This window comes from Hyalella azteca, unplaced genomic scaffold (assembly GCF_000764305.2).
Source record: "Hyalella azteca isolate HAZT.00-mixed unplaced genomic scaffold, Hazt_2.0.2 contig14641, whole genome shotgun sequence".
Lineage (NCBI taxonomy): Eukaryota > Metazoa > Arthropoda > Malacostraca > Amphipoda > Hyalellidae > Hyalella > Hyalella azteca.
This window is the reverse complement of record NW_025944519.1, coordinates 265,329-292,180: the sequence shown is the minus strand read 5'-3', so window position 1 is coordinate 292,180 and position 26,852 is coordinate 265,329. Positions and strand designations below refer to the sequence as shown.

Here is a 26,852-nt window from a genome sequence, read left to right as displayed (position 1 = left end):
TTTAAAATTTTTGTTCGTGATAAAAGTGATAATACATAGTTTACATAATATATCTTACTTTCCGTTAATTGAAAATAATTAGCCAGATCACCATTCCAAATTTCAGACTTGTATCTTATTTAGGAGGAGAGTTATTGGTTGCCTTCATTGTTAAGAACCCTCATAGGAATTAACGCGCCTGGCAGCCGCTCCACCGGCCTCTTAATACCTCCCGTCTACGATGTGGAAACAACATTTTATAATATAAGAGACGAGTGCAACACTATTAGAATATTACATTAATATATCAATTTAGCAATATAAGATTTTCCTTGAACCGCTGTTTCGTGTTGAGCTGTTGTTATTACACTTGTATATAATGCGGTTCAATTTATAATTTATATGTTTTAATTGCAGAAAGACATTATAAGCAAGATAATGCCTAATAGATTCTACTTAAAATAATGAAGAATCTTGGGCCGAAATATTCTCTGAAGACAATTATTCCGGTTTGTTTCGCTGTCATCGTATTAGTATTAGGGATTCAGGTGCTCACCAATAATGTCATTAGAGAAAGTATCGAAAGTAAGTTAACGCGTCTTCATGTTTAATCTTGTTCTTTAATGTCAAGTTTTCACGACTGATATAAATACTTATAATAACACTTGAAATACATGTAATTTCTTCTTATATTCAAAGAACGAATGATTTGACTGACGTACTTTTTTAAATTTAATCGTAGATTTTGAATGCAATTTCATTCCTTCAAATTTTTTTTTTAATTTGGAGCAGAACTTCTCATCGCTAACACCTTGAAGCCAGCGAACGGAACCGAAATGACACACACTTCCCCCGAGATGGAGGACTTGTTTTTCCACCCTGACCTCGTGGGCAAAGACATGCGAGACGAGGCCGTCATCCAGGCAGCTCGAGAAGCCCTCATCGCGCCCGCCCGAGAGGGTCCTTACTACCTTGACAACCCGCGCCAGGTGTTCTACTCCCAGCACGGCCAAGACCAATACGTTGCAGCGATTTTCAATAATACGGTGAGCTTACTCTTGACTATATATTCTTTTCCACTTCACGAAGCTAAATTAATTAGCTTACAATGAAAATTACTATGCGAACAAATTATTTAGTACGCGTAATAAATTTGATGTCAACTGGAATCTTGCTACCCAATTTATTGGTGGTTATTTGTTGATCGCCTAATCCAGAAAAGACTGAACCCACATAGCTGGAATTGAATCTCTACCCTAGAGTAGGACTCCCTGGCCTATAGTGGGACTCTTGCCCTGACGTGGTCTTCACCTTGGCGGACCTGTTCTGTGACGATTCTGCCGTGTGACAAGTCTTAGACAAGTCTTCAAGGATACCGAAATTCTTGGCTGAAAAGCTAAGTTCTGTCAATCTCATGCAAACCCAAGAAACATGTTAATTTCTTATCTGCGCAACGGCTGTACTGATATCAGTTTTGTGGGTTCAATCTTTTTTGTATTAGGTACATACAACTACCGTAAATGAACATCTCTACCAAATCCGAGAAATTTGCTATTTTCTGACCTGTACAGCGGCTCCATTAAATTCAGCTATTTGGGTTCAGTCGTTTTTGGAATAGGTCTTCAACCAATGACTACCACTTGGATCTCAAGCAAACCCCTGAAAGTTATTTTTTATCTACAGCGGATCTATTAAGTTCAGCTATGAGGGTTCGGTCGTTTTTGAAATAGGTAATCAACTGAGAACTACAACAAATAAACATGAATCTCACAACCAAATTCCGAGATATATGTTAATTGTTTATTTGTTAGCTTCGCAGCTGCGCTATCAATTTCAGTTATATGTGAATGCGGTAAATTCTTCATTATACCTCCATGCGTTTCAAGCGCAAGGCAAGACTGGTTGGCAATGAGCGTATTTGAGCGCCTATATGCATGGTGTGATGATGTTGGGTTCAATTGATTGATATGAAGTTTTTATATTTATTCAAGAACAGTTTAGAATCCCGACCATTACTAGGTAGACTATTAAAGTACAGAGAGACTACTGAGAGACTATAAAAGAGACTATAGAGAGGAGAGGGACTTCGCTCTGTCCTGCCGAGACAAACAAATGACAGAAATAAATATACGTCGGAATGAACAATACAGAAAGATAATTCAAAAATCCAAAATACAATAATTCATAGACACTTAAAAAAGAACACTAATCCAAATTCACTCGTACCTGAGAATAGCGTACTACAGCCTATAATAGCTCAGTCAGCCTCACAGGGACATCAGAGACAAAGTGCTCTAACTTGACTGGCTAGGCCTTATCCGCACGACAAGTAGTGCGGATAACCTTCTTACACATGGTTTATTCATATTCTTAGAGTTGTTTGTCGGAACTTTTCTTGAATGCATATCAATATTGGTAAAGATTTGAGATGAAACAACGTATCCTTCTTGTTCTGCAATTATTGTGAAATAGTTGTAGCGGATTCGTTTTCCAATGGAAAATTTTAGGCTGTAGTCAAAGTCAATTACTAACATTGATTACAGGAAAGAGGCTTCTTCTTCGAAGTAGGAGCGTTGACGGGAGAGAGCTTATCTAACACGCTGTTCCTCGAACTGGACCTCGGCTGGACGGGCGTTCTGATGGAGCCCACGCCCGTCAGCTACCACGTCCTCAAGAGCAAGAACAGAAGAGCGCACATCATGCGGGCGTGCCTCGCTCCCGACACCAGCTACAGGGAACCTGTCTTTGAGTTCGTGATTCACGCTAGCACGCTTTTTTCCTTACAAAATTCGGGTTCCGCCTAGGCTTCTGCCCTAAAGTCGCTACATTCGGCTTAAAGTTTTTTCTGGGTCTTCTTTGCCACCAGATCGAAAGCAGCTTTTGGTCAGAGTATTTTTGCTCAACACAGTCGGAAGACTAATTTGGTAATTTCGAAATATTTAGTTAGTGCAGATAGTTATCGGTATTTTTTCTGATGAGTGATCTTATGGAAAATGATAGTTGGAGGATCGTACAGGGTGATTAACCTAAATTTATTTATTTTAAAGCTCAAAAAAATAATATTGATAGCATTACAATATAAATTTATTGAATAATAAATTACCTGAATTTTTGTATTACCTAGTTTTAGAGATGATATCGGACAAATAGATGGCCCCCATTGTCAGTGCATTCAGTTTAAAGATTAATTTGATTTAAGATAACCACATAAAAAATCACTTTGAGCCAAATCGAGAAATCGGGCTGGCCAAAGGTCACCTCGCGAGATGAGGCGTTCTGCAAAATGTTGTCTCAGAAAATGTGGAAACGCCTCTCCAACTCTCTCTACGTTTTAAGGTGTTGTGGCAGTTCGCTGACCTGCAGACCCTCTTGCATTCACACATCCACTTGCTCTAAATTTGTTTACCCTCGTAACAATTGATTTTCGTTCAGGAACCCGACCAGAAGGACGAATACGGAATCGAGTACGGAATGCTCGTCGAATATCGATAATGGAACGGCCATTAGAAATCACGCCTCGAGAGCAAACGCACGCTGTTCACTTGTCCAATGCACAGTGGCAACTGATTAGGCGGAACACAAAACTTCATAATCTTGCCGTACTTATGAAATACATACTTCCCGCTCCTTGCCTATAGCATTTCGCTGCTTGGCGCGAAATATGAAAAAGGAAGTTTCCTCGAATCACCTTGTATTCACCCACAGTATCGCAGGGGAGGCGTGGGCCAATACCCTCATGAATGCGGAGAAGACAGAAGAATCCTTGCGGGTTCCATGCTATCCTTTGTACAGCATCCTGGCAGCGCTGGGCAATCCTGTGATAGATTACATGTCACTCGACGTCGAGGGCGTTGAAATGAAGGTAAAAAATTTTTTGGCCATAATCTTTCAGGATTGTGCTACATATCATACTAGTATGGGAATATGAATAATTTGATGCTAATTTTTGGGTAGTAATGGTGATAACATTATAGTGGTTATGAAATCTTCATGGTATGATTACGGTGTTACATTAATTTCGAAGGAAAATAGCAATTAAAATACGTGAAACACGATATTTAATTTCCTATGAAAATAGTGCGTCGAATATGGTTAAACATAGTCGTTTCAGCCTTAGACAGTCAGTCCAATGAATGTAGTTAGGATTAACAGGGTTTATTATTTTGCAATTAATTACTACCAATAACCCAAAAGCTTCAAGATCTTGGTCGTGATTGTCTCAGAGACAATTTCTGGGTTTGTGTGCGGCAGGTGCTGAAGAGCATCCCGTGGGATGACGTGAAGATCAGAGTGATCACCATCGAGATCTTCTTAATTCCTGAAGGCCCTGAAGCGCTCAGGACGTTCATGGAAGATAAAGGCTTCAAGTTTATAAAGCAACTCAACCAAGACTATTTGTTCATCAATAAACAACTCAGTGGAGGTTTGAACTTAAATTTCGCAACCTGAGAAGCTCCGGGTCGCCTGCCGAATACCACAACTGCCCTGGATGTAATGGACCATCATGATTCCTGCCTTCCGGAACGTAGCCTTCAACACTTCAAGCCGTCCGTATCTAGGCCGTGGGTCGAACCTGATGCGGTGAACGTAAAATTACGTAATTTAACGATGCCCGGAAGTCATATTCGATCCGCGGCCTGGTGGTGCACGGCAGGTGGTGGTCAAGGCTGGAAGAGGATAAAGCCGAGTGGAGCACGGCTGATTGGTGGATGTCCGGAGAGATCCAAGGCGTTCGATTCAGGGCTTATTGGTGCACAAAATTGGTAGTGCACGGCTGCGCTCCCAGAAGCTCCTGACGAAAATCAGACGGTTATTTTCTATGAAAATTTTCACAACAAACTCGCCCTGTTCGTGAACTCTATGCATTAATCCATCCTATACTGCACCCCGAAAATGGGTTTCCGTCACAATTGGTTTATACTCAAATTAAGAAATTCATGTCTAGGCAATATAACGAAGTTGTACCCGATTGTGACAGTAGGAACCTGATTTATTGTTCTTTTCCCTACTTTGGTAATGCATATGAGACTATGGCTAAGGAACTGAAAGTTTTAGTAAATAAATATTTTCCGAATGTTAATCTGCAAGTGGTGTTGGCGAATAACTTTAAAATCGGCTCATTATTCATGTATAAAGATGCTCTCCCGCTTTTTATGCGTTCGTCCCCAGTATATAGATACAGTTATGCGCCGTGCGCATCAGCGCACGTCGTATGACGTCTCGCAATTTTTACACTAGGCTGGCGGAGCATAAGGGCAGAAGTTTTAGAGCCGGAACATTGCTTGCGCATCCTCCTCATTCAGATGTGCGCGTCCATGCCGAGCAGTGCAATGATCCGGTGTCCGATAGTGATTTTAGAGTTCTAACTTTCACGACCGGTGTTTCTGACCTACGAATTTTAGAATCCCTGTGTATTTTCAAACAGAAACCTAGTTTAAATGCAGCCTTCAGCTCCTATACCCTTGAAATTTTAAATAGATAGGCCTGTCACCTCATGTGCATTTGTTTTTTATTTGTCAATTCAGGCTTTTATCGTCATTGTAAATTTTAGTTTTCTAATTTATTCTGCTTGTCTTATAAGTTTTGAACTTTTGAACTGACGATGGAGCTAGTTTCCGAAACGTCTTCATTCTTTAAAAATGGTGAATTTTTTGGCTGTTTTCTTTGCTTTTAAATTATTGATAAACTTGCGATTTAAGCAATCAAGTGATTTTGATCATCATAAATTTACTGTCCTGCTTTGCTTTAGTTGTTTATGGTATATTTATGATATATATCTATATAGATATTTGATTTTGCAATGTAGATATTTCAATAACTTGTATTGTTTGAAGTTTTTTGTTGCATTATCAGACCACGTTCTATTATTCAGTCATGCATTCTTTTTTATTCAAACCCTAATGCAGGATTCTTCAGTCATATATTCTATTTGATTTAATTATCTATATGGTTCATTTGCAACCCTTCTATCCTGCACTCATTCGTATTTTACTCTGTCAATGCTTGTTCGCAAGTTCGGCAAACTGTGTACCATCGCATTGATTTATTTATATTCAACAAACATTGTTATTCAATGTGTTATTCAACTCAAGTAACGCGTGGCTAAAACAACACAAGAAATTTACTGGTTCAGTCCGGCAAGGTTCCTTCAGCTCGTCGCCATTCGCCTAGCAATATGACTTGTGCCGCGGCTGCAGTCGGCGTAAGGCTTTATATGTTTGGCGGTGCTGCTCTTCGACCGAGATTCTAACAAACTTCAGACTCGCTGGTCTATAATAACGTGCAGGGCAAGTGAAGGCAACGCTCGCTCGTATAATTTTATCAATAACGTGCAGGGCAAGTGAAGGCAACGCTCGCTGGTCTATAATAACGTGCATGGCAAGTGTATAGGCAACGCTCGCTGGTCTATAATGACGTGCAGGGCAAGTGAAGACAACGCTCGCTGGTCTATAATAACGTGCAGGGCAAGTATAGGCAACGCTCGCTGGTCTATAATGACGTGCAGGGCAAGTGAAGACAACGCTCGCTGGTCTATAATAACGTGTAGGGCAAGTGTAGGCAACGCTCGCTGGTCTATAATAACGTGCATGGCAAGTTAAGGTAACGCTCGCTGGTCTATAATAACGTGCGGGGTTGTTAAGGATTGCAATAGGGCTTCTGTAATTTATTGTTTAACGCTTTGATTCACCTTACTTCATTGTATCGGAATCCCATCACAGAGAAAGGCTCCGAAACGCGAGTCCGGAGTTAGGAGAAGAGCTAAGGAAATGCACGGTTTATTTATTTGTATTCTCATATCCATCATTTGTTTATCATTACAGTTATTTAATAAATGTTTGGGGAAACCGAGAGTTTGTTTGCTTAATTATCGAATAGTCCCCAACAGGGTAAGTGAAAAGCAACGTTTGATTTTCTTTAATTAGCCAACGGAGAAGTGAGGCGTTTGCACAACTCGACGTGTAATCGACTGCATTTTAATTGTCACTTGCGATCATCATGTAACCCGATTCTGATCATTTCTGTTACATTTGTGGCATATTCACCCCAAAAGATCAGAGTAAAAATCTGGCCTCCAAGGTGAAGATAGCATACAGGCACTATTTTGGCTGTCAAGTTGGGGACCAGGATAAAAATTGGGCACCTCATATCTGCTGTTCTAACTGCTATGTCAGTTTAACACAATGGTCAAGCTCAAAAAGAATGAGTGCCATTTGCTGTTCCAAAGATCTGGATTTTTCCTTTGCATTTTCCCACTTGGGAAATGTTTTTTTCCCAATTGGATTTTTTCCCTGGAAACCTTGGGGATATAAGTGATGAGCATGGTGAGCGTTTTCAACAAGATATTGCGCTTTTGGAAAGTCGGTATCAAGGTCGAATTGTTCCATATATGATGGGAGACTATTGTTGGTTGCTACAAAGGGAGGAAGAATCTGCTCACCATTGCAAATCAAGAGGGAAAAAGCATTTTTAAAATAAATATCATAGCAATTAAGTAAGATTTATTTTAAAACTGTCTTGATTACCATTTTTTATATTTTGATTACATAAATAAGATTTTTGAAATGTATAATCCAATATTATTTAATCATGTTCAGTTTACCAAATGTTGCATTTTTATGAATTTAATAAAAATTATTTTTTAAATATACCGAAAACTATACGTGCTAGAGTACTTCTGATTGCAGATTTGAAATCAGCGACCTCGATTCCTTAACATAACATAACAAATTGATCTCAGCGCTGAAGTGTAGGCCTGATGTAGCCTGTCGCCGATTCTTTTCGCCGAAGATCTAATATCGTTTCATTTGACCGGATCTTTTCATGATCATTTGATCGGATCTTTTCATGAAAAAAGAGAAAGTTATTTTGGTTTGAGTCATGAAAAAAAAAATTTTTTGTTGCACGGTGTGATCGTTAGCCAATATTTCGTTTCGTTCAGAGTACATTTTAACATGGAATGGATTACAATTCGTTGAACCTTTTGAGTTTTCAGTAAATAAATATTATTCTTCATTATTAATTATCTCTTTGGGCCGTATGAGCTTGCTTCACTAAAATCACTGTAATAAATAGAGCATTATTATTATAACATTCTGAGGGATATGTATTCTAGGATACGAACACCAAATGCATGGGAGCATTCACGACACCATGAATATACAAACAGCTAGCCAAAGAATGTACATGAATATCTTGCTTGTCATGTATGCATGTCAAAAATAATTCAATGAATGAAAATTACAGTATCTTATCGACCCGTTCGTTGCATCAACGCATTCATATCACCTACGTATTCATTTTTACGACGTATTCATGTCAATGTTTTCAGCATTTCGACTCATTCATATGAAGCGCAAGTAACATATCAATGTTTCTACCTCGATGACGCATTTTACTTTAGAAACTATTGAACATGTAAACTCATTCGGTATATACACGCGTTCAAAATATACGGGGCATTCAACGTACGTGTCGACTAATTTGTTATAAGACAAATTTTATACAAATTCCATTCAACATATGGATGAGCTCAGAATGTCGACGAATAATTCATCCATTTTTGTGGCGTAGATGCAGCAGCAGGTACAAATGTACCTTAAATTGAAATTTAATCTAATTTAAACTAATTCATAGTCAAATAAATAATGCTATGAGTCAGCATTTGATATGGTATTGTGACCACTTGGGAACACGCACACCAGACATGTGTGTGTGCTACTAAAGCCACGTGATGTACACACATGTACATTAATTACGTGTGTAATGACGTATGCCAACTCGAATTGCCAACTCTCACTTTAATATGTATTTTAACACTTTAAATACCTTTTCCAATATTTTAAATTAAGAATGTTGGTCAAAATCTTGTTTTTAACCTTCAATAAGATTATATTTGCTCGAAAAAGGAGAGAAATTTTTTTTTGATGTTTTTATCAACAAAATACGAGTGCATGTGGCACGTGACAAAGCTAATAGTACGTGTAAGTGAACACCTGTGGTACGATACGCGTCCCAGCGCTATACACTTCCCCCCATGGTTTCCAATTGTCGGACGAATCCTGATTCATATTCTGAGTGATAAACTTTAAGCTACGTTTATACCGCTTGCGAAATTATAAGATGAGTTGATAATTTTCATGTGACATCATTTAATTTTTGTGTCTTGAATATTTAAGTTCTTGATTTCTCTTTCTATTTCTCCAAATATGCATTAAATAAATGGAATTATCTACCCACCTCTCATCCTACTATGTATATATTTACACTAATATCCGTAATTTCATTCCCATTGTATTACTAATGAAAGTTACTTGCAGTAAATTAGCAAATAATTAAATTAATTTTAATATCAAATGAGGTAGATGGAAAATTACCGAGAATTCCACCTCAAACTCATCACAAAAAAATATGCCTTGGTACTGAATTTACAGGTGAATATAAAAAAGCAAGATACTAGTTCCAATCTTTTAATACAAAAAATAAATAATAATAACATTATTATTCTTATAACCATCGGTATTTAAGCTTCTTATAATCGTCGACACAACGACTTTAGGTAAGCGTCACATTAATCCTGTTATTAGCGCTCACTCACGTGCGAGTCGCGGTATGATATGAATAGACAAGACTATAGATTGAAGCAAACTCAGCGAGGTTCGCCAATAATTATTCTTATATTAACAGAACTCGTCTTACAGAATCCCTGAAAGCAAGAACTATAGATCATAGATCATTATAATAATCACGATCTTGAGAGGGTGCAATATTTTCGTGAGACTATACGAAACAACATTGGTATAGATCATACATTAAAATAATTTTGTATGATTGTTTAATATATTCCTTTATTATCAAACCTTTTTTTACATTTTGAAAATAATTTTTTTTTTATTAAAACGTCGTCTTTCTGCAAAATCCAGATGGACAAATGGAAAAAGTATCTGTTTTTTTTCTTCATTTAATTATTCATTTATTTACTTTACATTTTCATATTTCGTTCCATAATATTTCCTTTTTTGCTTTAGAAACGAAATTTTAAGATTTTCGACTAACAATGATAAGATCTTCATCATCCACAATCAGCAAACGTCTTAAGAAGCTTCGTCGAAGAGTTACGAAAGTTTTTCCATCTTTTGCGCCGATAAAATCGAAATTTTTTTACAGCGAAGCAGGTTACAGCAGTACTGAACATTTTCACTGTAAATCGATTGCTTTTTTACAGACTGTGTGAAATGTATAGCAACATGGATCAGAGCTCGCTCTAATACACGTTCACTTACGCTCCATTGCTTACTGGAACAGCTGCGGCAGCTGTACACCTGTTCCAGGTGAAGTACACAATGAACTCTCTTGTACAGCATGTACAGTCATGAGGAAAAAGGCAAGCTTCTCTTATGCGGAAATAACTTTCATCAATTTAGGCATCGAAACAAGATCAAAAGTAAAAGAATGACTATAAGAGAAACTTGTATAGAAAGAAAAATATTTTTTTACCATAAAAAATAAATTTTCATAATTATTTATTCTGTCAATTGCTTTATGCGTTGTCTCCGACTTCACGTAATTGTGCAAAATTTCTGATCGATTAGACAGAAAGAAGTGTGTTGAATATCGATTATAAGATTTGTAGCAGACAAACAAGAAGTGAAGTTGAAGAGAAGTGTTGTAAATAAGCCCAGCTACAGACTATATCGTATTAGTGTAATGTAAAATAACTTTAAATAAATCCCGTGCCAATTTCTGGCAGTTTCGTACAGAGATGGTCCATGAATTACTAGTGTAATTCATGTAAAAAAGAAAAACAATAAATTTGTCGATCCAAACCGAACTCAGCTTTCGCAAGTCGGTTGGCGTCGGGGCTTCGCATGACGACGCTGGTGCACTCCTCCAGCACCGTAGGAGTGATGGTCTCGTTGTGGGCTTCCATCAGGTGGTTCCTTGGTCCACCAGACTGAAGGTGGCACGTGAGACGTCGGCTTTATGTCGTAGTTGTGAGCCCGATGTAGTCCATATTGGGGAGAAGTCTACAACCTTCTCTATTGCAAGAAAATGTATGGACTACATTGGTCTCTTGGAGAACTGACGTTTTTGCAGGGGTTATTGTTCATTACAGGATTCTGTATTTTATTGTTGTTATGATAGATCAGAAGTTTAATTTCATTGTTAGTTAAGCTCACGATGTTGTTGTGAACGATGAATTGGAGGATTCGTTCATCTGCCTTATAACCGCTGGTCATTTGATTCTCGTAGTAGATGGTTGTGACGTTTGCGTTAGTCGCTGGTTCGTTGTTGAGTCTATTTTGATTCAATCGAAGTTTTGAGACATCTGTTTCTTCTATTGGCAAACCCATTATCGACAAATTTTTTTTTGCAATTTTTCAGCTCCGTATTTAAGTCATTTTCAGGTGAGCAGGTTTTGAGAGTTCGTTGTATGAGAGCACTTATTGTGCTTCTTTTGTATCGCTCTGGGCATTCGTTGACAGCGTTCAGGACTCTTCCCGACATCGGTGGGTTTCCGGTATTCTTCAGTGACGAACGAATTATTTTTAGCTTGGACGAATATCTCTAAAAAATCAAAGTATGATTTTGTCCGAGCTCGTAAGTAAACTTCAATTCAGAATTTATTTCAAAGGCCATTCGGAGACTCCTCCCCAGTTAAAATTTTGAGCCGAGACCGGCGCCGGGTTTAGCCGGGCTGGTCGCGCTTTAGCAGGATGGAGCCGTGAAACAATAACCGGCCATCTATCCCTAAAACTGCGCTGCGCCATGGCTGATATAGAGACAAAATTCTAGCAGCTCGGCAGGTGGCAGGTACTCAGAAGCTAATTAGCGCTGATACGCGGCTGGCGATATCGTCTCTAAAGCGGACATTTCTGCTCTATCGCTGCTCTGTCGCGTCTCTACGCCGGCTCTGCAGCCGGCGACGGCCTGCTCTATTCCCTGCCCTAAATTTTAACTGGGGCGACGGCCTGCTCTATTCCCTGCCCTAAATTTTAACTGGGTCAGTTGTTTATCTCGAACGACAACGATGATATCATCGACATACCTGCAGTACAATTCAATCGATTCCGAAAATGTATTTAAATTTTATTTAAATAAATCGCTGTATTCAGCAAGTGAATACAACTAAACGGGTCTAAATTACTTTTTAGGTATAGTTATATCATAAAAACATCAAGATCAAAGTAATATTCAGGCCTATAATAAAAGGAAATCAAACAAATAATTTTTATCTCTCAGCGAATTTAAATATTCGATTCTGAATCTGATGGGGCCATCTCTCGCTATAACTATCTTAACCAGTTTCCTTCCATGTAAATGCATGGAAGGGTAAAATATGAATCTCTCGCAGGTCATGAATCTCGGTGATGAATGCTACGCATTCATATCACCGATGAATGCGTAGCGACCTGTGTCCCTGCATATGCTGTTGTATTGCCACATGTGTTGCTGTGTTGTTATTTGTGTTGCCACCTGTGTTGTTGATTTTACAGCTGATCATAACTAATCGGTAAGCCTAAACGTCCCGGTTGCTTGTAGTGAGTCGTTTGGTGCGGTTCCAGTTGGTGCATGTCTAGCTTTGCTGGCAGTGGGGTACAATAACGGAGGTTTATACAATTTCCAGCAATTAATTGAATTTTGAATTAAACTCGGACCTTATACAAATAGAAGAACATATAATGCTAAAAAATTTTGTTAAGCCTGCAAATAACCGCAATTATTTGGATTCGTTTTTCAAGTCGCAAATACACGATATTTTCATACATTTTCGTTTCAAGTATCATTAGTATAGAAATATGCTAAAACCGTTCCACACTTCATTTTTCATTTCTGCTAGCTTAATTGGAAAGACATGAAGTCATATGTATAATAGTTGAACATTTCTTCGCTTATTTTTTTCTAATTAAATATTGGCCCACCAATATTGATCATTTGAATGTATAAATTGGTCAAATATTATTCGTCAACCATTATTGGTCAACCAATATTAGTTAACCATTATTGTTCAACCAATATTGGTCTATCATTATTAGTTAACCAACGTTGGTCAATCGTTACTGATCAACCAATATTGGACAAACATTATTGGTCAACCATTTTTGGTCAACCATTATTGGTAACCAATATTGGTCAACCAATATTTGTTAAACATTATTGGTCAACCATTATTGGTCAACCAATATTGGACAAACATTATTGGTCAACCATTTTTGGTCAACCATTATTGGTAACCAATATTGGTCAACCATTATTGGTCAACCAATATTGGTTAAACATTATTGGTCAACCAATATTGGTCTACCAATATTGGTCAACCACTATCGGTCAACCAACATTGGTCATTTGTCCTCATGAGGTCAAGGAAGTACTCGGTGAGGAATTTAGCTTCAATTTGGTTAAACTAATTGCTTGTTGATCGTGACGAATAAATCCCTGGATTATTCACACGACTGTTGCTGAAGCTGTCGCTTCATTTTTGTCATTCGTTGTTTATTTACTTCCTCAGTGGAGAATTTAAATTCAATTATAGGAATTTAGTCGGCATCGTCCATAAAATTATCTATATTCTACTTTTTGTCTTCTTCTTTTGATAGTCTAAACTCATCTTTTAGAAAAATGTGTTCATCAGTATAAATATGAACGTGTGTTTCTGAAAAGAAAACGAGTTAGGAAAGAAATTATACAGCAATATTTGCCTATTGTGATTGATGAAGGCTGGAAATGATGAAAATATGACCTGACTATGAAAATTTCTAAACAATACCGAGAGTATTCTATGACAACATTTGAATCGTGGCGTCCCTCTAACTTTTTTCATATACCAATATTATAAACGAAAACGGTTATTCATAAAAACAGTTGCAAGCAATTCACATATAAACATCATAAACAGAAGATGCGAAACAAAATCGGCTGGAATGCGCAGTGCAACAAAACTGCGTCCAACGCCTCCTGCACGAGAATGACATTGAACTGTTTTTATCGTGTTTGTAATATTTTCAATGTTCAGTGATGATTCAAAAAATCACTTAAGTCATGATTTTACAACACTTCTCTTTAACTTCTCTTCTTGTTGTTTGTTTGTTTGTTTTTGTCTGCTACAAATATTATAATCGATATTTAACACACTTCTACCTCCCCAATCGATCTGAAATTTTCACACTGCGTAAAGTTTGAGACAATGCACGTATCAATTGCGAGAATAAATAATTTGAAATCTATTAAAAACTCTAATATTAAAAAATTGAAAAAATAATTTTGTCTGCTACAAATCTTATAATAATTGTTACTTAACACACTTTTTCGGATCGATCGGAAATTTTGCACACTTGCATTAAGTCAGAGACAATGCATGCATATATTGACAGAATAAATAATTTAGAAAATTAGAATTTTTTATATATTTAAAAAAAACAATTTTTTTATATTTGAAAATAAAATTAGAAATTCATTTTACATGTGCAACATGAGAGACACTGGATTCTTTAGAAGTGTTATCTTTAAAAAGTAATTTTTGAACGCATATTTTATTTATTATTCTCGCTCATTATATGGTAGGAATAATAATAGTACTGAATCGTAAACTAGAAGTTTTTCCAAATTCTTCGTATTTAAACGGAAATTATTTGATATAACGTACGCTTTAGAATGCCTTTTTTCATTCGTGGATATTCATCGCTCATCTTTTAACTGAAGTTTCGTGAATAGCTGTTGTCGTTCTTATACCTGGAATTTATATAGTAAAATTCCACTATACTGTATTTAATTCTACTATATTAAAATTCCAGTATATATTTAAATTCCAATTTATATATTTTATAATGCTTGTATGTTTTAGTTACAGCAATACCCGACTAGAAAGTTTCATAAACAAGAAAACGCATAATAAGGTCTCTCAAAAATAATAAAGAATCTTGCAACAGCATGCTCTCTGAAAAAAATTACGTCGATTTGTGCGGTTCTCATTGTAATAGTATCGGGAATTCAGCTGTTCAACAATAATGCGATTAGAGAAAATATAGGAAGTGAGTTAACAAGTCCATATGTCTACTCCTGTCCTTTACATTTTTTTCGACTGATTTAAATACTTAAAATAAAACTAACTTCATATAATCTCCTTTTATATTCAAGGAAACAAATGATTTTAATAGTTTATGCAATTTTTAGTTTATTCGTAGAATTAGATTTCAATTTCATTCCTTCAAATTCATTTTTTCAATTTGGAGCAGAACTTCTCATCGCCAACACCTTGAAGCCAGCGAGTGGAACCGAAATGACACAAACTTCCCCCGAGACGGAGGACTTGTTTTTCCACCCTGACCTCGTGGGCAAAGACATGCGAGACGAGGCCGTCATCCAGGCAGCTCGACAGGCCCTCATCGCGCCCGCCCGAGAGGGTCCTTACTACCTTGACAACCCGCGCCAGGTGTTCTACTCCCAGCACGGCCAAGACAAACACGTTGCAGCGATTTTCAATAATACGGTGAGCGTACTTTTGATTACTATATATTCTTTCAATTTCATGAAGCTAAAGTAATTAATTTAAATGAAAATCACTATGCTAACAAATAATTTAATCATGCTATCCAATTTATTGATATTTATCGTCTAATTGCCTAATCCAGAAAAGGCTAAACCCACGTAGTTGAAATTTATAGAGCCGCTGGGCAGACAAATAATTAACATCTTGGGTTTGGTTGAATTCCATCTTCATGTGCGGTATTCATCAGTTGATTTCCTAATTGAAAAACAATAGAACCCACATAAACTGAAAATTTGATGCGACTTTTAATGTTTAAGTTTATTATTTTCTCCATTCTAATTTTGAGGTACGAAGAACCTTTGTCTAGGGTATTGCGTCCATAGCAGACGGACGGCAGCTCGTAAGCGGATTGTGCCAGGTGCTTATAAAACTGGATTTACCTCTCACTGTAACTATAATTACATTTTATTCGCAATCAATGATATTTAGTTGCAGTTTGTTATTCATCCCAGAAATGCGTGGGGTGTCGAAGAAAATATTAATCACTAGATATGATACACTAAATTTCATCCAGAGAGAAAAAATTAACGTTCATTTGCACGAGTACGTTATTGTGATTAAATGTAGTCGACGAATTTCTTCAAAATTTATTGTATTCGTTTTACCGTACCCGGTCAAATTTATTTCTAGGCGCAATCGAACGATACGCGTAACAAATAATCGCAAGCATGCAGGGACGGTGCTTGCGGCATGATAGCCACGCGCTGCTTGATCAACTATAGCGTTCCGTAGGGCAAAATTCCTCATCTGAACTATTGTTGTGACTCGAAAAATTTTACTGACGAGTGGAGTGCAACGACAAATAACTTGTATTCTATTCTATTATCTTCTAATTATATTATTATAATAATTGTGTTTATTGTGGTGTCATGCGTCATGCTTTAAATTACAAGTTATATCTTTTTTATCACAAGATTTTTAAAATCGTACTGACAATATTCGGCTCCAATAGTATATCTTCCTCTCAAATAAGGTATGGATAAATCTGCGATCAACATTCATCGACCGGAAACTGCGTGAGCGGCAGACTGTTGGCAAAAGTGCGTAAAAATACATGAATTTGTTTGATAAAATACATAAATTTATTGGAAATGAATCAAAATCATTTAGAGTTTTTATGTCAACATAATGAATGAGCTGAATTTATTTATTTGATTTGTGTGTCATGGGTTCCTAAATTTTTACGGATTTCTTGACTGAAATCCGTAAAGTATATCTGCCAGCGGATTCAAATTTGTTCATAAAGATGAAATACACAAATTAATCGCAGACGTTTATTTAAGACCACCATATAACTTGTGATCATGGTGAGGATTTCAAATTATACAAGAATAATTAAGAACGAGCATAAATTTGGCACACAGTTTATGTCCCTATTGAAGAGCATATTAATTAATGTAATAAATTCAGTTTAGACGCACCCTCCCTCTCATTAGCATGAATTTTGAAAAAATTTAATACAGGGACCGCATTATTTATGGCAACGCATGTTTTTTTTCATTTCTCAATGAAACAAACAGTTGCATTGTAATTTATTGGATGAGCTAGTCGCCAAGAATTACCTAAACAATTCTCAGACATATTTATTCAATATGACCACCCTTATTTTTAATGATGGCCTCCAATTCTACGCGGGAAAGCTTCACAGGAGACACGCAGCATTTCTTGAGGGATCAAGTCCCATTCTCGTGTCAATTTAGACTTCAAACTATCCAAAGAATCATGAGGTGTTCTGCAGACCCCACTCTCTAAAATAGACCTCACAGAAAATTTTATTTTACCGTCTATCAAAGCCCGACCGAGTAATTCACGATTGGTCCCACTCAAAGGACCGAAAAGCAGCATTTCTAAAAATACATTATCTAGGGAGCATAATTAAAGCATTCATTTGGCACCGTACGAAATATCTGTTTCATTATGTTCATTTAGAGTGCAACAGATCAGGGTATCTATAATGATTGATTCGTCAATGCACATGTTTATAGACTGATTGTCTAGAAACTTCCTCGTGAGGTGAACATCGCATAATTCCTTCACGTCTTCCAGGCTCACGAGTGACTCACTTTCTAACCTGCACATTGCCACTGCTTATCGAATGTCAAGGTTCATCACTTGGTCAGAGCGTCGTAGAGAATATTTGTGCTACAAGTGCTTATTATAAAACAGAATTGTATCGATAGACTCGTCTGCAATATACTCAAACAATTATATCAGAATGTGGTATATGTTTTTTTGCTGAAAAGCTCCTAGACCAAGACTTGATTTATAAATTCGAAGTGTAACTCGAAATTAGGTAGTTGGCTAATGCGCGGAAAACAATGAACAAACATAGCAAATGAAATAAAAATTGTATATACTATATAAATGTCCTATATAGAGTGAAAATATTTTTTATTTTGAGATATTCTTCATTTAATCGGTTTCATTTACTAACTAAATTTATTTAAGGGTTTGTTGTACGGTCATTGCTTGAATTTCTGGGGCCGTTATAGTGGCCGTACTTAAAGCTGGCATCGTAGACGTCTCGAGCATAAACGCTTCCAAGAACAGACTGATAAAGCTGTGCAGATGTATATTTTTAAACTGAAAAATAGCTTCCTATTCACAAACCTGGTGAATGTAAGTACCTATTTAGCAATAGTGCCAGTTATAGAAAAATCTGATGAAAAGTACAGTTTTTAAATCTGGAGACATGTCTAGAACATTGTACGAATCAGCGTCTGGCCTAACTTGGCCTATTCTTCGAAGCCGCCACTACTGTACTATACATACTGTAACATACATTATGCTCAGCTGTAATGCACGCTATATTATACTATGCTATCCTAGTGTAATAAATTTTTTATCCAAGCGTGACGGCAGTACCGTCAATCTAATGGGCAAGAACCATAGCAGGGCGTTGATGGGATTGAAAGTTTTTTAAGTGCGCAGCGGCTCTATCAGTTTCAGCTATATATGTGGGTTCAGTCGTTCCTGAAATTAAGTAATTGACCGAAAACTACTTCTAATGAACTTGGATCTCAACCAAAACCGAAATATATGTTAATTATAAATATTTTATCTGCGCCGTGGCTCTATCAATTGCAGCCAAGTGGAATGCGGCAAATTATTATTCATTATACTTACATGCGTTTCAAGTGCAAGACGAGACTTAAGGTAGCAATAAACGTATTTGAGCGTCTATTTGTACGGTACGGCGTATTTCAGAGTTTCTTTCCTGACCATTTTAGCGAATTTTTCTAATTTATGGAAAAAATTCCCTATTGTGCTCGTCATGTCCATCCGTCCGTCCGTCCGTCTGTCCGTGACTTCACGATTTCGTCGACGAGATAATGCGCTCTCTAGCTGTCACTCACTGCAGTGAGTACTGACTTACATTTTTTTGAATATTTTTCAACATTGGTAAAGAATCGAGACGAGATCTCGCATACTTTATGTTCCGCAACAATTGTGAAATTAGTGTAGCGTATTCATTTTCCAATAAAAAAATTTAGGCTGTAGCCAAAGTCAATTACTAAAACTGATTGCAGAAAGGAGGCTTCTTCTTCGAAGTAGGAGCGTTGACGGGAGAGAGCTTATCTAACACACTGTACCTTGAACGGGACCTCGGCTGGACGGGCGTTCTGATGGAGCCCACGCCCGTCAGCTACCACGTCCTCAAGAGCAAGAACAGAAGAGCGCACATCATGCGGGCGTGCCTCGCCCCCGACACCAGCTACAGGGAACCTGTTTTTGAGTTCGTGATTCACACTAGGACGCTTTTTTCCTTACAAAATTTAGGGTCCACCTAGGGTTCTGCCCAGGAGTCGCTACACCCGGCTTAAAGTTTTTCTGGGTCTTCTTGGCCACCAGGGCGAAATCAGCTTTTGGTCGGAACATTCTTTCCGACTAATAGTCGCCTGATATTATTTGAATTGTTAGCCGAGCCGAGTTACACCTAACTTGTAAGCTGCTTAGAGGATGTTTTCAACCTTGAGCCGAAGCTGTTTCAGAGCGGCTTTTTTACGAGTCCTAGGCGGCATCTATTTCAGAGTCATGATCGCATCTAAATTTTGTTAAGGCATGGAACATGGTTCTGGTGTTAATGTTAATTATTGACCTAGAGTTAGCCGTTAATAATTACCAAAAATTTTCTATTTGTGACTTTGTGTTAGTAATGGAGAATCTGTTAAATTCCATCACAATGAGAAAAACACATACGCAGCTTTCAGAGCGCTGTGTAAATTTTTATCAAATCTGTGTTTCGTCTTTGCACTAATATTAACCACAGTCAAACGTCAAATTTAGTAATTTCCAAAATGTTTTGACCGCCGATAGTTGTCGGTTTGGAAATTATTTTATGCCCTAACAATCAGACGTATTTTTTCTTGACGGAAGATCTCATCGTAAAGCATAGCTGATGGATGATATTCTCCCACAGTATCGCAGGGGAGGCGTGGGGCAACACCTTGATGAATGCGAAGAAGACAGAAGAATCCTTGCGGGTTCCATGCTATCCTTTGTACAGCATCCTGGCAGCGTTGGGCAATCCTGTGATAGATTACATGTCACTCGACGTGGAGGGCGTTGAAATGAAGGTAATAAAAGTTTCGACCGTGATCTTCCAGGATTGTGCTACATATCATACTAGTATGGAAATATGAATAATTTGATGCTGATTTTTGGGTGGTAATGGTGATAACATTATAGTTGTTATAATATATTCCTGGTGTGATGACGGTGTTAAAATAATTTTCGAAAGAAAATATTAATAAAAACACGTGTAACACGATATTTTCTTACCTATGAAAATTATACGTAGATTATGGTTTAACATATTCGTTTCAGCTTAAGTCATTCCAACGAATGTAGCTTAAAGATTAATACGTTTATCATCCTAATTATCATCTATATATCAATTAATTACTGCTAATAACCTAAATTAATAGCTTCAAGATCTTGGTTGTGATTTTCTCAAGACAATTTCTGGATTTGTGTGCGGCAGGTGCTGAAGAACATCCCGTGGGATGACGTGAAGATCAGAGTGATCACCATCGAGATCTTCTTACTTCCTGAAGGCCCTGAAGCGCTCAGGACGTTCATGGAAGAAAAAGGCTTCAAGTTTATAAAGCAACTCAACCAAGACTATTTGTTCATCAATAAACAACTCAGTGGAGGTTTGAATATGGATTTCAAAATATGAGAAGCTCCAGACGAAGGTCAGACGGCAATTTTCTATGAGAATTTTTACAAGGAACTCTATTTTCGTCAACTCTAGCATTAATCCATCCAAGACTCGGCATTATCTTGAAAACAAAGACTAGAGTTTTCAAATGTTTATATTCGGGACATGAATTTCGCAGAATTTTCATATGGTAATCGATAAATAGTATTATATTTATATTTATGCAAGATTTCCATGCAACCATTTAATTCTCCTGCACCACCATGAATTTCGAAACCCCTTACGTGTACAGGCGGTGTTAGTGGACTCATAATACAGGGAGTATAAAGATCGAAGTCACCGCGGCAATTCCTCCTCAGATGTACAGGCGGTGTTAATGGATCCATAATACGAAGGTTTAGAACAGACACAACAGCATGGACTGCTGTGCCGTGCAACGCTCTGTTGGTAATGTTTTTTGTACTGATTTTTTCCAGCCCTGATAATATACTTCATCCGTCGTTTGGCGTTCCCTATCTGATCAGTTTTAAAGTTACGATCGGTCTGTTTAATACAATAATGAACTGTTTTAGTATAATAGATGGTTAGTCCTTATATGTCTCTTCTTTAATTTTTATGATCGATATAGCGCGTGTCGACGTTTTAAATTATGCTAAATTATATTAATTAAAGGAATTTAAAAGTAAAGGCAATAGCACAAAAATCCATTATTTCTTTATAAGCGAAAACGATTTGGAGTCCAGCTCCATCGTCAGTTGAAAACACAAGTCTTCAAAACACAAGTAGTAAGCAAACAAGTTATTTTAATACTTAATTAAAGGTAATTTATTTTTGTTGCGTGGGGGAGGGCTGATTTAGGATAGTTTCTCGATGGTAAAAACTATTGAAGGGTACATTTCTAGATTTGTGGAGAAAAGGAATCAGGAGAATTCTTCACACTTAATTACGCATTGCTTAGTGCACCAAACGGCTGAATATTGTGAAGCATGAGTGAAACCAATATCGCTTCAACGCGTTATGATCTACACTTTTAAAATGTTGCCTCCAAAAGCGAATACGGACCGGAAAAATTAGTTCTTATCTACTCGTCTAATGAATTTATGGTTGATTGGTAGCATAATAGAAGGACATATTTTTTTCAGCGAAAACACCGCAGTTCGCATTAATGCGAGGCGTGGTTTTAAAGTAAGTAGCGTTTAAAAAAAGCAATAAATTTAACAAAAATTAATGTATCCACGTGAAATATCATACTGTACTTTTCAACATTATTCCACTTAAGTAAAGCATTTATCGTAACGTACGTATAGGACCAGCTTTCGGATGCCACCGTCATATACGCCTGCCACCTGATTAGACAACCAATGTTTTTTTATGTGAACAACCACATAGACAGAACCAAGACACAGAGACAGACAGAACAACCACAGTCATGAGAGAATCGTCGGTTTTCTTTTACATAACAGTTCACTTCTTTGAACGAGATAATCGGTATTGACAGAAGGTCTCCCTCTTCGTTCCACATTACGTACAAACGGTTATATAGCGGATGATTATGGCAGGCTTTCAATTCCAGTTTCACAATTCAGCGTAAGCATTTTTATATGATGGCATCGATGTTTCTGTTTATATTAATGATTCATTTCATTGAATTTATACAAACGATTTTTTGTGCATTTTTTTATGCACTCTAATTTTTGTTGTTAAAACTTGGGCAGGAATCAAACCATGGATAATAAGACAAATATTGAGTCGCTAGAATGGAAATTAATTGCATGAATTTATTGTAGTGTTTTGCTTTAATTGCTATTGTTACCGATCCTACTACATGGATATTTAATTCTGTTATATAAAAATTTTAATAACTTGAATGTTTTTTTGCTACTTTTTCAGACAATGTTCTATTCTTCAGTCATGCATTCCTTTTTATTCGAATCCTTATCAGGATTCTTCAGTCGTGTATTCTATTTGATTTAATTATCTATATGGTTCATTATATCCCTTCTATCTTGTATTCATTCGTATTTTATATTTTACTCTTTCAATGGTTGTTCGCAAGCATCAAATTTATTTATTTGTGTTCAGTAAAGTGTTATAAACAGTGTTATTCAATGTGTTATTCAACCCAAGCAACGCGTGGCTAAAACAACGCCAGAAATTTACTTGTTCAGTCCGACGAGGTTCCTTCAGCTCGTCGCCAGCAGTGTGACTCTTGCCGCGACTGCAGTCGGTGGAAGGCTTTCTATGATTGGCGGTGCTTCACTACGATCGAGGATCACAGAAACTTTGGACGAAATAAAAAACTAGAGAATTCGAAATAATATTCCATTTTCGAATAGCTATCGTATAATTAGTGCCGAAGCATCGAAAACTGGTTTAGATCAAGGATTTGCTATTTAAGCGGTGAACGATGGACAAAAGATCAGTAGTATTCTTTATGGAAGAACTTTTGTAAGTGAAAAAATACTTTCGGCGTACAACTGGAATTTTCTGTTGAAATTTGTCTCAAAATTAAATTGTTTGACCTTAGTTCGTTGAATATCAACATTATTAATTCACTATTATTATTTATACATGTTTATTAATTTGTTATACACATGATAGACAAAATACGGTTTCTCTAAATTTGCCCCGGCGAAACTTCCATATCTTCAACTTTACATAGTTGTATACAATGACTTGCGTTACCAATAGAGAAGTGCGCACAATGTAAATTCTTCGTACTCTCTGCAGTCTAGAAAGCCTGCCAACAAATGACCAACTGAAGCTGCTAGCATAATTCAACAGCTGATTCAATTTTATTTTTTTTTCAGAATAACACGTTTCTACGGCATGAAAACTCACAAATAGATGTTAAATAATGAGGTACCTCGCAATGAAATATTCTCTGAGGACACTTTTGCCGGTCTTTGTGGTGATTTTTCTTCTATTATTAGGGATTCCTATTCTTACCAAAAGTGTGATAATAGAAGTTATTGAAGGTAAGTTTAATGGTTCTTAAAAAATTTATTACTTGAAATAATTAATTAATCAATTAATATAATTGACATAAACGAAACAAAACAAAAATTTAACTTCATTGAAACGCACAAGGGTGAACCGCTTTTAATAATGACATAAGTGCATTGAAAATGTATTCGTATAATCGTTTCCCATTGATTTAAATCTATGAATGACATGAAGCACAACATGTGACCGCAGACACCCTGAAACCAGTTGCCGAACACGAAGCGATGCGTTCTTCCCCCGAGACGGAGGACTTGTTTTTCCACCCTGACCTCGTGGGCAAAGACATGCGAGACGAGGCCGTCATCCAGGCAGCTTGAGAGGCCCTCATCGCGCCAGCCCGAGAGGGTCCTTATATACTACCTTGACAACCCGCGCCAGAAGTTCTACTCCCAGCACGGCCAATACAAACACGTCAAGGAGATATTCAGGGATATGGTGAGTGTTTTCGGTGTCATAGCCATTGTAGTGATGCCTCCTCGAGTTAAAAAAAAACATCACTCTGCGCGCCAATACAAATACAAATTTACAGACGTATTTATACCAGGATTCACTGTACAGACGTATTTATACCAGAATCGAGTTTTAAATTATTATCAGGGTCTTAAATTTTCCCAATTCACATATTCTGCACTCATACAGTTTGTATATTTATGTTTTGTCGGTCGTGTGTATATTCGTTTAAATCTATGCCCTAACTGCTGAAAATGGCAAATAAAATGTATTGAGAATGAATTGCTTTGTTATTAAAATATTGGTTCGTTGTGCGTACCCTTCCCGGTTTCAAACCGCGTAAATTAAGGAAGAAATAACCATTCCATACCATTGCAGAAAAGAGGCTCCTTCTTCGAAGTAGGAGCGTTGACGGGAGAGAGCTTATCTAACACACTGTACCTTGAACGGGAGCTCGGCTGGACGGGCGTTCTGATGGAGCCCACGCCCGTCAGCTACCACGTCCTCAAGAGCAAGAACAGAAGAGCGCACATCATGCGGGCGTGCCTAGCTCCCGACACCAGCTACAGGGAACCTGTTTCTGAGTTCGTGATTCACGCTAGAACAAGCCGTCGTTGTACGAGGTTCTGGTTATAATAGAATAGAATATTTGTACATTTCCTTTTGAAATCTGTCCATGCCTTGAGCCGTCGAGCTGGCAGACAACGATGGCGTAAACTATTTCTAGCTCTGTCATTTAGCTGGTATCTAATCCTGTCTGAGTCGAGTTTACAAATTTAAATCTTGGTGACTTTGTGTAATAATACCTCGTTAGAAAAGGTGCACCCGAAAAGTTTGTAATTATTTTTTTTTTTCGAGTGAATGCCTTTTTCTCCAAAAACAACGTCTAATAATTCGTTTGAGTTGAATTGAGAATTTTAAAGAATATCGATCACAGTGTTCCCGTTGCAACATCCACACCAACTTTATCACTGAAGAAATATACAATCGTGGAGTATAGTCAAGAGATAATGAGTATCTTTGGTATCGGGAGAGTAGCGTGGGGCAACACTAATGTGGACGCCGAGAAGACAAGTTTGGGGACCACTATTTCAAACAAATCGTGATTTCCATTGAGAAAATAGTGTTATTTAAGGCTAACGAGAAATTGCGATTATCAACAGTTTTCCTGAATAATGGAGATACAAGCAAAGCTTTCACAGCAGCGACGAATCAGCTGATGCAGTGGATTGCTAATCACTATATGGAAAGTATATCTTTTTCAACTTTGCATCTATTTAAAAAACTATAGTATTTCTTTCATTAATCATAAAATTATTTCCTGCTTAGTCTAGAAAGGAAAATTGTATTGATTGTCCATTGTCTATATCAGTAAGTATAAAAAAATTCTTAGGCAGAATGCAGGTCGTCGAAGCGCGCTGCGGTGAGGCTCTGACTGTCGAACTTCTAGAAGAGTCTATAGACCGATGATCGAGTGGTGGGAGTGGCGCGTCGTTCTTCCATTGGACTGCAGATGAGGGGAGAGTAACATAATCTCCGCAAATACTTCTCGCTATTTACAATGATTGAGTGCACTGCTGTACTGGGTATGTACGCAACTGCATGATAGTATGTCCTCTAGCTGATTGACTGTAAATGCTTGAGATTACATAAAGAGAAACCTGTTGTCAATTCATACAACCGAAAACTAATAGCATCATCGGTTAATTTTCGTCCATATTTCAATGCTTTGGTAAATATTGATGTGGCAACTTTCATCATATCAGAGATTACGCAACTCTGTTATTGCTTGGTTTACAATTAGTTGATTGTCGATAATTTGTTGCACTATTTCTTCGATTGTGGAGAAAAGCAGTTTTTTTCACGAGCATTATTACCAACAATTTTTTTCACATTGTCAGACTCGGCCAGAGTTGCCCCGTATACTTGGATGAACCCTATACGAACCGCTCAGTGGTCGACTTAGTCGAAACCAGACTCTCGTAGCTGTCTGATCAGGGATCGGAATGTTGACCAAAAAGCGGTCATAGAGAAGCTGATTTGCATGCATCCGAGTCCTAGCCGTTCCCTATTTCAGAGTCTCCTCTGGCTCTAAATTTTGTTAGGGATAAAGATTATTCTAACTTTAAACCTTCGTGAGGTTTGGAAGCTCAGGTTGACCTGCACTTGGAATAAGTAATGGGTCCTATTGTCCAAATTGTACACTTGAAAAATCGACGAGTTCTTTTGCCAAAATAATGACATAATTTCTTACTCAAAGCACAAGCAGAGAGCCCTAATAACACAGAAATGCCCTTTTACCGGCCCAAACGTGATCAAGAAGACCCACTTAAGAGCGACAAGTGTATCACAGTTTGGACAAAACCACACGGAGTTGCTCTGAGTGTCGCAATCCGCACGTTACTGTCGGCGGAGCGGACGCCGCTTAATTCCCAAATAAAAATTGAGAGTGGAGCACCTATGTTTTTATGGTGGCTATCGGCGGACCCCATAGGTGGAGCTTATATGATTTATACAGTGAATTAAGGGTGGCGTGCACCACCTATCACACACCAATAACCTGCCAATGGCCACCACACCCGTAAAGCTCTTCGTACATCAATAACTACCCATTGGCACCGGTGGCGCATCAATGAGCCACCAGTGGCCACCTTTAAAATGAATTCAATAAAAAATTTTCCTTTAGTTTCAAATCCGATGCTTCTGCAT

At 37.5% G+C, this 26,852-nt stretch overlaps 2 protein-coding genes across 2 annotated transcripts; both read left to right on the top strand.

Annotated features, from left to right (window-relative positions):
• The first annotated feature begins 401 nt into the window (after positions 1–401).
• Positions 402–4,474, top strand: LOC108668310 (protein Star-like). The gene is made up of 5 exons (XM_018155499.2): positions 402–564; positions 772–1,025; positions 2,523–2,728; positions 3,685–3,841; positions 4,231–4,474. The coding sequence occupies exons 1-5, from the start codon at positions 444–446 to the stop codon at positions 4,426–4,428; spliced, it is 936 nt and encodes a 311-aa protein (XP_018010988.1). The 5' UTR covers positions 402–443; the 3' UTR covers positions 4,429–4,474.
• A 10,445-nt stretch (positions 4,475–14,919) lies between these two features.
• LOC108668311 (protein Star-like) lies at positions 14,920–20,795 on the top strand. Its single transcript, XM_018155500.2, has 5 exons — positions 14,920–15,005; positions 15,210–15,463; positions 19,054–19,259; positions 19,944–20,100; positions 20,508–20,795. Exons 2-5 carry the CDS (start codon positions 15,254–15,256, stop codon positions 20,703–20,705), a joined length of 771 nt encoding a protein of 256 aa, XP_018010989.1. The 5' UTR covers positions 14,920–15,005; positions 15,210–15,253; the 3' UTR covers positions 20,706–20,795.
• Positions 20,796–26,852: the final 6,057 nt, after the last annotated feature.